Below are 13,717 nucleotides of genomic sequence, written 5' to 3'. Positions count from 1 at the left end.
TGTGTCCCCCCCATCACGCTGACCCTGCAGGACTTACCACCCATGTCCCCAAGGGAAAGAGAGCACCAGGACCTCTTTCCAGGGGGTGGGGGACAAGGCAGCAAGCCCCAGTGTCCTTGGGGGGCCTCCTGCCAGCCCCGTTTTGGGGGGGCTACATCCTGCCCTCCCCATTTCACAACATCCAACGCTCATCCTTAGGCGGCTGTTTCTACAACGTTTATTTGCTGGGCGAGGGGTGCGCCCCAAAGAGTTGAGCACAGTCGGGGGGTTCGGCTCTACCTTTATTTTCTCTCTGTTTCGGGGCCCGTGGTGGGACCCCGGCAGCGGTGGGGGGGAGCAGCGGCGTTCGGCCCCCCCGGCATGGGATGGGGTGCTGGGGGGTGCTCAGTGGGGCAGGGGCACCATCGCCCGGCTATTCTCTGTGGGATAAAGGATTTTGGGGGTGAGCCACGGCCTGGCCCCCCCAGCTCCCCCGTGGGGATTCTGGGGTCACAGACTCACACGGCGTTTTGCTTGTAGTGCCGAAGCGCCTGCTCGGCCACCAGCTCCATGAAGCGCGGGTCATCCCAGGAGATGTCCCCGGGCACGGTGAGGGACAGCGGCTCTGAGTCGAACAGCTGCACCGTCACCTGCGTATCAGGGGGCGCCGAGGGGTCCTCGGGGTTGGGAGCCTTGGACAGGACCTGGAAAAGCGGGGGGCGCACAAAGGGAGAGCCGGGCTAGTCCCCCGCGCCGGCCCCTGGCCCTGGCAGCGGCGCAGCCGCCGCTTTTGTGCCCGGCCGGGCTCACAATCGCCTCTTTCTCCCCCTGACCCACTTTCCGCGGCTACAGAAACCGCGGCGGGACGGGGGCGTTCGGAGCCCCACGGCCGCGGGGACGCACCGTGGTGACCTGCAGGAAGCCGTCGGTGCCCTGGGTGAGGTTGGCCAGGCGGGACACCCAGCCGAACTGGCGGTTGAGCTGCTCCAGGAGGCTGCTGGTGTTGAGCATCTCGGCCTGGAAGGCGCGGAGCAGCTCGTCGTAGCGGCGCGTGAAGCGCTCGGCCAGGCGCAGCGCGTCCTCCAGCTGCTCCCGCAGCGCCTGCTGCGCGGGGTCGCTCTGCTGGCAGTCTGGGGGGGCACGGGGAGCTTTGGGGGCACCCTCTTGCTGGGGTTCACCGCAGCCCCGGTGCTGGAACCCCCTTGCGCTCAGCTGCATCTCATCCCTGCAACCCCCGTGCATGCACCCCTTGCACCCCACCAAATCTCAGCCCCGCTGCCTGCACCCCTTGCATCTCATTCCCTCATCCCAGTGCCTGCAGCCCTTTAAACCCCACTGCATTTAACCCCCTCACCTCCAGCGCCAGTGCCTGTATCCCCTTGCACCCCAACACATTTTATAGGCTCAGCCCCAACCCTGGTGCATCCACCCCCTTGCACCCCACAGCATCTTACCCCCTCACCCCCAGTGCCTGCACCTTCTTGCATTTAACCCCCTCAACCCCAGCCCCAGTGCATGCACCCCACAGCATCTTACGCACTCGCTCCCATGCCTGTACCCCTTTAAACCCCACTGCATTTAACCCACCCACCTCCAACCCCAATGTGTGCACCCCCTTGCACCCCACTGTATTTCATCCCCCACACCCACAGCTCTGCTGCCTGCACCCCTTGCACCCCGCAGCATCTTATATCCTCACTCCAGTACCTGCACCCATTTAAACCCCACTGCATTTAACCCCCCCAGCCCCAGTGCCTGCACCCCACTGTATTTCATCCCCTCACCCCCAGCCCCAGTGCATGCACCCCCTTGCACTCCACCATGTTTTATCCCCTCAGCCCCAACCCTGGTGCATCCGCCCCTTTGCACCCCTCAGGCTCTTATCCCCTCACCCCCAGTGTGTGCACCCCCTTTAAACCCCACTGCACATCATCCCCTCAACCCCAAGTGCATGCACCTTCTTGCATTTAACCCCTTCACCCCCAATGTGTGCACCCCCTTGCACTCCACCACGTTTTATCCCCTCAACCCCAATCCTGGTGCATCCACCCCCTTGCACCCCACAGCATCTTACCCCCTCACCCCCCATGTCTGCACCCCTTTAAACCCCACTGCACATCATCCCCTCACCCCCAAGTGCATGCACCTTCTTGCATTCAACCCCCTCACCCCCAGCCTCACTGCATGCGCCCTCTTGCAACCCCTTGCATTTGATCCCTACACCCCCAACCCTGCTGCCTGCACCCCCTTGCACCCCACAGCATCTTATCCCCTCACTCCCGTGCCTGCACCCCTTTAAACCCCACTGCATTTAACCCCCTCACCCCCAACCCCAGTGCCTGTACCCCTTTGTACCCCAACACATTTTATCCCCTCAGCCCCAACCCTGGTGCATCCACCCCCTTGTGCCCCACAGCATCTTACCCCCTCACCCCCCATGCGTGCACCCCCTTTAAACCCCCTGCACATCATCCCCTCATCCCCAAGTGCATGCACCTTCTTGCATTCAACCCCCTCAACCCTGCTGCCCCAGTGCATGCACCCCCTTGCACCCCACAGCATCTTATGCACTCACCCCCAGTGCCTACACCCCTTTAAACCCCGCTGTATTTCATCCCCTCACCCCCAGCCCCAATGTGTGCACCCCCTTGCACTCCACCACATTTTATCCCCTCAGCGCCAACCCTGGTGCATCCACCCCTTTGCACCCCTCAGGCTCTTATCCCCTCACCCCCACTGTGTGCACCCCCTTTAAACCCCACTGCACATCATCCCCTCACCCCTAAGTGCATGCACCTTCTTGCATTTAACCCCCTCCCCCCCAATGTGTGCACCCCCTTGCACATCACCACATTTTTATCCCCTCAGCCCCAACCCTGGTGCATCCGCCCCTTTGCACCCTTCAGCATCTTAAACCCTCACCCCCAGTGTGTGCACCCCTTTAAGCCCCACTGCACATCATCCCCTCACCCCCAAGTGCATGAACCCCCTTGCACCCCATCCCTGCTGACTGCACCACCTTATACCCCACCGCATCTCATCCCTTCATCCCCGGTGCCTACACCCCCTCGCACCCCACCACATGCCACCCCTAAATGCGTCCATCCCACGCCCCCCGTCCCCCCGCTGACCCACGGCGAGGATGTCCCGGCACTTCTCGCACTCATCCCGCATCCGCAGGCAGCCGGCCGAGTTCCTCCGGATCTCCCGGCACACCATGCGGTCATCACTGAAGTTACGGGACTCTGCGGAGAGCACCCCAAAAACACCGCGGTGCGGGGGGCAGCACCACAGACCCCCAACACTCCAAGGTGCCACGGCAGGGCAGCATTAAAGTGCTTTTCCCAGGGAATTTCCCCCCCGCCGGCTGTTTGTTCCGAAGGGCAGCGCTCCCTGCCAGCCCGCGTTTCGAAATCGCCGGTTCCCAGCCGCCGGGGCCGCGGTGGCAGACGGTGACGGCACCGGCACTCGGGCAAAACAAACACCTTCCCGAAACGGCGGCTCCGGCAGCCAAGATTTAAGTGTGGGGGGGCGGAAAACCCAAAAAACACCCGGCAAAGCACTCTGCAAACAGTGGAGCCTGTGATTCCTGCACTCCCATGGGGATTCCCTGATGTGCCGTTGAGCTTGTCCTCTAAATTAGTCACCCCTTAATAAGAAGGGGGGCTCGCTGGGAATTCTGGCCGTAAACACGCCGCTTCCAGCCATACTGGGGGACCCACGACACCCACCCGTGGCTGAGCACCCTACCTGAGCCAAGGGTGCCCACGGGGCGCTCCCAGCCGCCCTGCACCTCGTCCAGCATCCGCTGCGTCATCTCGAAGAGCGGCTGGAAGAGGCGGTGGAAGCCGTGGTGGGGATGCGGGAACAAGGGATGCAGCTCCCGGGAAAACCTCTGGCTGCGCGGGACCAGGCGGACACGCTGGACCGGGGGGCGGAAAGCCTCGCGGAACACGCCGAAGGGCGCTGGGAAGAAGGGGTGAATGCGGCCGTAGACTTGGGTGCTGTCCTGGAAGATGTCGTCCACCTCGTCCTCCAGCAAACCGAATCGTTCTTCCAGGTCCTCAAACTGCCGCTCCTGGCGCTGGTCGCGCTCCAGCAGCGAGTCGATGCGCTCGCCGTTCACCCAGATGGAGAACGGGGACGAACGGTTGAGGAATTCCTCCAACTGCCGGGCAGGGGAGAATCACAGAGTCACAGGATGGCAGGGGTTGGAGGGCCCTGGAAAGCTCATCCAGTGCAATCCCCCCATGGAGCAGGAACACCCAGCTGAGGTTCCACAGGAAGGGGTCCAGGCGGGTTTGAATGTCTGCAGAGAAGGAGACTCCACAACCTCCCTGGGCAGCCTGGGCCAGGCTCTGACACCCTCACCCCCAACAAGTTGCTTCTCCTCTTGCAGTGGAACCTCCTGTGTTCCAGTTTGCACCCATTGCCCCTTGTCCTGTCACTGGTTGTCACCCAGAAGAGCCTGGCTCCATCCTCCTGACACTGCCCCTTTCCATATTGATCCCCAGGAATGAGTCCCCCCTCAGTCTCCTCTTCTCCAGCTCCAGAGCCCCAGCTCCCTCAGCCTTTCCTCACACGGCAGATGCTCCACTCCCTTCAGCATCTTGGTGGCTGCGCTGGACTCTCTGCAGCAGTTCCCTGTCCTTCTGGAACTGAGGGGCCCAGAACTGGGCACAATATTCCAGATGCAAAGGATCACACCAAAAAAAACCCCAACCCACAAACCCCTCCGCTCCCAGCACCACCGTTGCTGCGGTGCCAGCTCTCACCTGCCTCCCCACCAGCCCCGAGCCGCTGTGGCAGGTTCGGGAGTAGAAGCGCATGCAGGTGTGTTTGAGGCAGGGCTTGCACTCCTCCCACAGCGCCAGCATCGTCTCGTTGCAAACCTCCTGCTTGGCCGCCAGCTGCTGCTCCTTGTCCCGCGCCAGCTGAACCGCCTCCTGCAAAGCGCCCGCATCCAGAACGGCATCCAGCACCCCCAGGAACAGCATCCCCTGGACCCTCCGGATGCAGCCCAGCCCGGGTACCACCGCCCTCCTCATCCTCACTCACCTCCTTCCTCCTCTTGGTCTCCTCCAGTGTGTGCAGGATGGCTTGGTGTTCCTTGCTGGTCTTGTCCATGAGGGTCTTCATCTGCTTCACCCCGTTGATGGCGTTTTCCACCTCCGTGTCGATGTATTTGCTGCCGGCCGCCGACATCTCTGGCAGGGAGGGGAAGGAAGAGCGTCCCTCACCCTCTGCTCCCGAGGTGGGGGGAGCCCCACCAGCACACACAAGTATTTGGGGGGGTAGAGTCCTGTTTGCTCAGCAAGAGCCCCGTTCCAGTTCATAGAACCCAAGAGAAGTGACCCAAAAATCCTGCCCAGGCTGGAGCCGCATCTCCCTGCCCATCTCCCAACATTGGGGCAACACTGCCCCGAGTTCCCCCCACCTGCCCCCCAGGAACGGCCTCACGCCGAGGTGGCCATTGGGCTGTGCTGTCCCCATCCGGCCATTGTCACCAGCTCTTGCTGTGCCCACCCCAGCCCCAGGGGATCTCTGGGGGCAGAATCTTCCTTTCTTGCCCCCCCAAAAGCATCCAGCCCCAACACTGCGTTCCCATCTCACCCAGGGATGATGTTGTGCCCGCCCCAGGGATGATGCTGTGCCCCCCCAATCCAGCCACCCCCAGGGATGACGTTGTGCCCCCCCCAGGGATGATGCTGTGCCCCCCAATCCAGCCACCCCCAGGGATGACATGGTGCCCCCCAGGGATGATGTTGTGCCCCCCTTCAAATTGCCCCCCCAGGCATGATGCTGTGCCCCCCAGGGATGGCGCTGTGCCCCACCCCGGGATGATGCTGTGCCCCCCTCCAAGCAGCCCCCCCATGGACGATGCCGTGCTCCCCCAATCCAGCCACCCCCAGGGATGACACCGTGCCCCCCAGGGATGATGCTGTGCCCCCTCCATCCAGCACCCCCGTGGACACAGCGCACCCCCCCACCCCACAGCCATCCCATTTGCTCCCCCAGCCTACAGGGAACAATCCCTCCCCCAATTAAAAGCTGTGCCCCCCCCCCGACCCATTAGGTCCAGCATCCCCCCACCCAGCGCTGCCTGGGGTGCTGCCAGACCCCCCGCGTCCCCCACCCCACGACCCCCACCCGGGCTGTGCCCCCCCCACTCACGCTTGAGCTCGCTGGGGGGGACGAGGGCCTGGCCCCCCCGCCCGGCGAGCAGGAGCCCGAGCAGTGCGAGCGGCAGCAGCGCCATGGTCCCGGCCATGGTCCCGTCCCTGCAGGCAGCGGGGGGGTCAGAGCAGGATCCACCCCCCCGGCCACGGGGCTCTGAGTCAGCAGCAGGGACCAGCCCCCCCGCTCCTTCCCGGGCATCGCTTTGGGGACACGGCGATGATGGAGCTAATGCTGCGTTACCCAGGGGAGCCGGGGGCTGCAGCGCGTCCCCATGGGGGGTCTCTGGGCAGGGGGGTCCTGCTCGCAGCCCTGGCTGGGGGGGCAGGATGTGTAGCCTGTGTTCCCCCCCCCCCGCCTGTCTACGGGACAAACAAGCCCCAGGCCCAGGGCCAGGCAGGGCGGGCGGCCAAGGCAGTGACCAGGCACAGATTCCCCCCCACCGTGAGAGCCAGCGCTGCTTTTCTGTTACCCAGCAGGGATGGAGAGGGGCTGGGGGGGCTCTAAGGAGCGGGGGGGGCAAAGCCAGGGCAGCTCTGAACCCCTGCCAGCTGCAGGCAGGGATGAGCACAGCTGGCAGGACCCCGGCCCCCCCAAAAAGTGTCATGCCCAAGGCACCCAGTGCTGACAACTCCAGCTCGCCCCCCACCCGAGGCTGCGCAATATCGGTGCTTCCAACCGCCCCTCCCCCGCAAAAAAAGTTTGTGCAATGGCCCAGCTGCGGTGGGGCTCTGCCCGCCCCCCCCCGGTGCCCTGCAGCACTGCAGCACCCATTGCAGCACCCATTGCAGCACCCATTGCAGCACCGCTGCACCCCCCTGCCCTGCTGCCCCTCCCCAGCGCTGCCCCCTAAATAACCCCCCATCCTGCCCCAGCTCCATCCCGCCCGGCCCGGGGCATTGTGGGAAACTCCTGCCCAATGGGCTGAGCATCCAGCCACCGCATCACCCCCCCAGCACAGTGCGGAGGGGTGGGCGGCACCCCGGGGTGCACGGCCCCCAGCTCTGCCCCACAGCAGCTGCCCCACACCCACGAGTTGCTGTGCACCACCAAAACAAGCGTGGAGCACCCAGTCCTCCCACAGCCAGGGCAGTGGCACCCCAGGGACCACCCCGGGGAGGGGTGGGGGGGTTCTAGCATCGGCTGAGACCGGGCAGAGCTCATGGCAGGGATGGGGAGATGAGATGAGGAAGGGATGGGGAGATGAGGAGGAGATGGGGAGATGAGGAGGGGATGGGGAGATGAGGAGGGGATGGGGGGATGAGGAGGGGATGGGGGGATGAGGAGACGGGGATGAGGAGACGGGGATGGGATGGGATGGGGGGCGGACGGGGATGGGATGGGATGGGGGGCGGACGGGGATGGGATGGGATGGGATGGGATGGGATGGGATGGGATGGGATGGGATGGGATGTGGGGCGGACGGGGATGGGATGTGGGGCGGACGGGGATGGGATGTGGGGCGGACGGGGATGGGATGGCGATCCGTACCTGCACCCCGCCGCCCTGGCCGGCTCCACCGCACCCGCCCCCGCCCGCCCCTATTTATCCGGCCGCGGCCCCGCGGGTCCGCCCCGCTCCGGCCCCGGAGCTTTCTGGAACCGGCGGGACCGGCCCCGTCCCCCCCGCGGCCCGTTTCCCGTTTCCCGTTCCCCCCCGCGCCCCGACGCCGCGGGGTTGGGCGTGGTGCCGCTCGCACATCCCGCCCCGCCGCGGGTGGGCATCGCCCCCCCAGAAAACGGGGGTGGGGGGGGACGGGACACGGGGACCTCGCATTCTATCCGCACTCTCCCTGGGGTTCACAAAATCCGGCGGGGGAAACCTCGCCAGACATTGCGCAGCCTTTATTATCCCATCCCGGGGGGGCTGGTGCGAACGGGGCATCCCCTCCCCACCCGCGTACCCAGCGGGGTCTGCGTGGGACCCTCCCCAAGCTCCTCCCCCCCGGCCCAGCTGCAACATCCACCGCTGCCACGGGGGAAACTGAGGCACGGGGGAAACAAACTGAGGCGCAAGGGAAACTGAGGCACGGGGGAAACTGAGGCACGGCCCCCACCCGCCTCCGCTCCCGGCCATGGCCCCCCCGCACAGCCCGAAACCGCAGCTCCCCCCCGGGGCTATAAACAACCTCCCAGCTGCCGGTCACAGCCCAGCGCCCGAACGCCGCCTGGGGAACTGGAGGAACTGATTGGCGCCCAGTAAAGAGGCGGGGCCGGTGCGCAGGGGCTGGGGAGCTGCGGACCCCCCCGCGCCGCGTTCCGGGTGGTGGGAGGTGCCCACGGCCCCGCGGGACCGGAGCCGCCCCCGGGAGCGCTGCCCGGCGCGGCCGCACGGACGGTACCTGGGACGGGACGGGACGGGACGGGACGGGCGGGGGGTGCGCGGGCCCCCCGGAGCGTGTGGGAGACACTTGGGTGCGTGTTGTCCCCGGACACGCGTGTGCACGGGCGGGTGATGGGGGTGCGAGATCTTCCGGGAGTGTGTAAGGGACATGTCGGTGCATGTTCTGCCGGGACAGTGCCGGGGGGAGCCTGGGGAGGTGGGTGCAGGTTCGGGGGGTTAAGGAGGGGCTGGTGCTTCACCCAGCCCCCCGTGCCCCCTTTTCTAGGGGCTTCACACCCCGCTCTGCTCCCCGCAGCCCCAGCGCACGTGGAGGAGAGGACATCTAGGTGGAGGAGGGGACATCCCCGAGCAGGAGCCATCTTGGTCTGACATCCGACCAGCCCGGAGAGGCCCGACCAACCTTCCTCTTCCTGCCCCAACCTCCTCTTCCTCCTCCAGACTCCTCTTCCTCCCCCAGCACAGAGCACCCGTGTACCCCGTGTGCTGCCGGTGCTGGCACAGACAGACGGACGTGGCAGCGGGAGGCGGAGGCGAGGACCCAGCGAGGTGACACCCCGTTGCCTTCGCGGTTTTCGGGGCGATGGCCTATGCCTGGAGCAGGAAGAACCAGCAGAATTGGTTGGTGTACAACATCCTCCGGGAGACCCTGTTTGGGGACCCGGAGGAGGAGTTGGGAGAGTTCTGGCAGTTCCGAAACCCCGGTAAAGGCCGGTGGCCGAGCAGGACCCTGCGGTTGCCGTTTGGGAAGAAGCAGATGTGGGAGGAACCTGGTGATGGGCCCCCAGTGCACCTTACGATGTTGGCAGACGCCAGGATGGAAGAGCCATGGAAGGAAGAATTCGCGGGCGTGTGGGCGCGGGATGAGACGGACTGCGGGCGGGTGGCCGGCGAGGTGGAGGTGAACGGGACGCCGGTGCCCTTCAAACCGCAGCCCCGGCTGTCAGCAGAGATGGAGGAGGTGGCAGCGAGGATGCTGTGGAAGCTGGAGCGGGGTAGCGTGGTGGTACGAGGCATCTCTCCCTCCAACAGCCCCTTCAAGCTCAGCAAAAAGAGCGACGGGAAGACGTGGCGCCTGACGCTGGATTGCAAAGCCATCAACAGGGCCACCCCGGTGGTGGTACCGCGGGTGGCCCTGGAGAGGACCAAGCTGGTCACCACGCTCAGCCCGCAGAGCAAGTGTTTCTCGGTGCTGGATCTCTCCAACGCCGCCTTCGCCATCCCCTTGGCGGCCGGTTCCAGAGCCAGGTTTGCCTTCACCTTCCGGGGCCAGCAGTACCTGTTCACCCGCCTGCCCCAGGGCTTCCACAGCACCCCCTCCATCGTGCACCGGCGCGTGGACGAGATGTTGTCCCAGCTGGACCAAGAAGATAGAGCTTGGGTTTTATCCTTCGTCGATGACATCCTCATCGCCGGGAGAAACAAGGGGGAAACCGAAGCCCGAACGAGGAAAGTCCTGAAGCTGATCCAAAAAACAGGCTTTAAAGCCAAGTATGAGAAGGCGCAGCTTGTGCGGCCCGATGTGGTCTACCTGGGGATGACGATCGGGCCCAAGGGGCGAGGGATCCTCCCCAGCAGGGTGGACGCCATCCAAAAAGCACCCTCCCCGTGCGATATCCACAAACTGCGCTCGCTGCTCGGCCAGTTTGCCAACCTGCAGGATCACATCCCCGATTACTGGGAGCTGGCCCGGCCGCTCCAGCGCCTCACCCTGCAGGATGTCCCGTGGGAGTGGGGAGTGGAGCAGGAGCAGGCGCTGAGCCGCCTCAAACGCACCATCCAGGCTGCGCCCACCCTGCGCTTCCCCGATAAATCCCAGCCCTTCGTCATCAGGTTGACGATCAACAAAGAGACGGTGGCGGCCACTTTGCTGCAGGAGGACGAAGGAGAGCGGCTGGTCCCGGTGGGACATCACTCCCGCATGCTGAAGCAGCGCGAGGTGTCCTGCCTGGAGCCGGAGAAGGGGTCCCTGGCGGCGGTCTGGGCCGTGCAGGCATTCAAGACCCTCACGGCGTCGGCCCCCATCTGCATCCAGATGCCCCATTCCCCGTGGGAATGTCTCCTGTGGGGTGAAGGGTCAGGGTCCGGCGCGACAAACCTGGAGCCGGCACGGTGGACTCTGCGCCTGGTCAACAGGGGGCTGACGGCAAGGGGACCCCAAGCTGAGAGGGGCCTGGTCCCCACTGCTCCCCCGCTGCAGCTGCTGCTCGCCCACGTCCCCCCGGCCAACGTGTGGTTCGTGGCCACCAAGGAGGTTTCCTCCATGGGCTTTGCCGCCGTCAGCCTGGAGGAGCGGTGGCTGCTGGGGGTGGCCGAGGGCTGCTCGGCTCTGAGCGCGGAGCTGCTGGCTCTCAGGGAGCTCATGCGCCGTCACCGGTCCCCGGCACCGCTCTACGTGTACACCAGCCACTGGGCCTTGGTGAAATCGCTACGAAGCCGTGTAAGAAATTGGGAGCTGTGGCCCAGCTCCGGGGATGGTTTGTGGCCGAGCATCTGCCAGTGGGTCTGCGCCGAAGCGGGGAGGCTGCACATCAGGTGTGTGGGAGGGGACAGGAGCGAGGACGCGGGGGGCAGGGAGTGGTGCCGCAAAGCAGGCAGGAGGGCCGGGGCCATGGCCGGCGGGGCCGCGGGCACGCGCTGGGTCTGGGAGCCCTCCAAGCACGAGAAGCAAGAGATCATCGCCCAGTGCCACGGGCGCTGGCACGAGGGGGTGCAGGGGACCCTGGCGAGGGTGCAGCGGGTGGCGTGCTGGCAGGGTGACAGCCAGCAGGTGAGCCTGTGGGTGCAGGGCTGCCTGCGGTGTGCCGCGGGCAGGGTGCCCCCGCAGCGGGCAGAGGGGCCGTGGTCGCAGCTTCGCCTGGACTGCGTGAGCGGGCTCCCCGAGGGCACCGGGGGGCTGCGCGCCCTCCTGGTGCTGGAGGATGAGTTTTCGGGGTGGCTGGAAGCCTTCCCGCTGCGGGAGAAGACGGCGGCCACAGTGGTCGAGGTGCTGAGCCGGGAGGTCTGGGCACGGTACGGGACGCCCGGTACCGTCCGCTTGCCGCGGGTGCCGCGTTTCCTGCGGGACGCCGTGCTGAAGGTGATGCCGGAACACAACATGTGGCCGGCGTGGGAGGTGATGGAGGCCGGGAAGCCGGGACCGGGCGCCGTGGTCCTGCAGCGGCTGGCGCAGGCGGCTGGTGCGGAGTGGGTTGGGATGCTGCCCCTGCTCCTGGCGGCCGCCAGGGCCACGCGGGTGCGGGTGGAGGAGACGGGACCGTACCAGATCACCTGCGGGTTCCCGGTGGAGATGTGGTGGGAACGTGAGAGGGTTGCCGATGGCAACATCCTCGCCTTGTTCAGGAGGCTGAAGAAGGATGGGACCGGCTACAGGGGCCAGCTGGAAGCCGCATTGCAGGGGGGACTGCCCAGAGGGGGATCATGGAGTCATTGAACAGTTTGGGTGGGAAGGGACCATTGAAGCCCCCCCAGTGCCACCCCTGCCATGAGCAGGGACATCTTCAGCAGCTCAGGTTGCTCAGAGCCCCGTCCAGCCTGGCCTGGGATGTCTCCAGGGATGGTTCATCCACCACCTCTCTGCCCAACCTGGGCCAGGCTCTCACCGCCCTCAGCACAAACAATTTCTGCATCATAGAATCACAGAATCATTTCAGCTGGAAGAGACCCTCAGGATCATCGAGTCCAACCATAACCTAACCAACTCTACCACTAACCGCTGTCCCTAAGAACCTCATCTAAACGCCTTTCTGAATCTTCCTTCTTTTAGTTTTAAACCGTTATCCTATAGTTTTTAGTTTGAAGCCAGTATCATTGGTGGCTCATGGCCAGTGTCTCACCCATCACCCCAAGCCCTTCTCCTGGGGCTGCTCCCCATCCCTGCACCCCCAGCCTGGACCGATACCGGGGTTGCCCCGACCCAGGTGCAGGACCTTGCACTTGGCCTTGTTGAACCTCATGATGTCCACATGGCCCCACTGCTGCAGATTGTCCAGGTCCCTCTGGGTGGATCCTGTCCCTCAGGTGTGTCCCCTGCACCACTCACCTTGGTGGCACCTGTGAACTTGCTGCGGGTGCTCTCCATCCCACTGTGTCATTGGTGAAGATGTTAAATTGCTTTGGGGCTTTTGAGCCAGTCTGGGTGTTTTTAGGCAGGACTGGGAAGCTTTTAGGTAGGACTAAGCAATGCAGAAGCTCTTGCTATGGTGTTCAAGTGCAGGGAGGGAAGGCTCGCTGGGTATACTGGTTTTGACTGGGACGGCGTTGGTTTTCTTCAGAGCGTCCAGCACGGTGCTGGGCTCTCCAGCTGTGCCCCCAGGGGTGCTGGGAGCACTGGGATGGTGCCTCCATCGCCAGGCCTGGGCCAGCTGGACCAGCTTTTCCTCGGGACTGTGCGAGATGGTGAGCAACGGCCTTGCTTTAGTTTCTTTATTTTCTTTCCCTCTTTTTCTACTTCTCGTTTATTAAACCATTTTTTATCTGGAGCCACAAGTTTTGTTTTTCCTCCTCCTTTCTGTACCGGGTTTGGGTGGGATAGAGTTAAGTTTCGGGTTTGGGCTGTGAACGGCGTTGATAACAGAGGGATGGATGCTTTTGTTATCTTGCGGCTGGCAGAGCGTCAAGGCCATTTCTGCTCCCCATCAAGGCCATTTCTGCTCCCCATCAAGGCCATTTCTGCTCCTCCTGCTCCTCTGACCACAGGGATTCCCCCACCACATGGGGACCTGAGGCTCAGGAGCCTCTGGGAGCGGTGGGAGAGGAAAGAGGAGCCACCGTGTCCAACACCCAAGTCCCACACCCCCCCTTAGTGACCCCAGGTGGTGTCCTGGTGCTCCTCGTGGTCTTCAAAGGGCGGTGGGTCCATGTCCTTCTCCATCTCGCGCAGAATCACAGAGTGTTAGGGATTGGAAGGGACCTCAAAAGATCTCTCCTGATGGTTCTCAGGTTGTAGTCATTGTGCTACTTAAAACTGTAGAAATCATGGAATCATTTAGGTTGGAAAAGACCCTTAAGCTCGAGTTCAACAATTAAACCAAGTGATGGAGGGTGACCACAAGCCCTGTGAGTGCGCAGACCCCAGGGAACCTGAGCTCTGGTCCATGAGCTGGTTGAAGCCAGAGGAGCAGAAAGGTGGGAGCTGGGGGCTCACCCGGGCACCCCAAAATGATGAGTTGCCCTTGACAACAGGTATGAAATGTAACAAGGGCAAGTGTAGAGTCTTGGA

General features: G+C 64.2%; 1 protein-coding gene across 1 annotated transcript; it reads right to left on the bottom strand.

The window, feature by feature from the left end:
* Positions 1–201: 201 nt before the first annotated feature.
* CLU (clusterin) lies at positions 202–7,794 on the bottom strand. Its single transcript, XM_065833855.2, has 9 exons — positions 7,648–7,794; positions 6,154–6,260; positions 5,038–5,186; positions 4,755–4,925; positions 3,730–4,147; positions 3,111–3,224; positions 883–1,109; positions 502–683; positions 202–419 (listed from the first exon to the last, which is right to left on the bottom strand). Exons 2-9 carry the CDS (start codon positions 6,248–6,250, stop codon positions 413–415), a joined length of 1,365 nt encoding a protein of 454 aa, XP_065689927.1. The 5' UTR covers positions 6,251–6,260; positions 7,648–7,794; the 3' UTR covers positions 202–412.
* Positions 7,795–13,717: the final 5,923 nt, after the last annotated feature.

Source organism: Patagioenas fasciata, chromosome 3 (genome assembly GCF_037038585.1).
Source record: "Patagioenas fasciata isolate bPatFas1 chromosome 3, bPatFas1.hap1, whole genome shotgun sequence".
NCBI classification, from domain to species: domain Eukaryota; kingdom Metazoa; phylum Chordata; class Aves; order Columbiformes; family Columbidae; genus Patagioenas; species Patagioenas fasciata.
The sequence above is the reverse complement of the archived record's forward strand: the minus strand, read 5'-3'. Positions and strand labels throughout refer to the sequence as shown.

Bases quoted from the DNA above. Each gene is read 5' to 3' on its own strand.
- CLU (XM_065833855.2), bottom strand. From the start codon at position 6,250: ATGGCCGGGACCATGGCGCTGCTGCCGCTCGCACTGCTCGGGCTCCTG. The intron at 4,148-4,754 runs GTGAGAGCTGGC...CCTGCCCGGCAG, and splicing joins CGGGGCTGGTGGGGAGGCAG to TTGGAGGAATTCCTCAACCG. The intron at 684-882 runs GTGCGTCCCCGC...CCGCTTTTCCAG, and splicing joins GCTTCCTGCAGGTCACCACG to GTCCTGTCCAAGGCTCCCAA.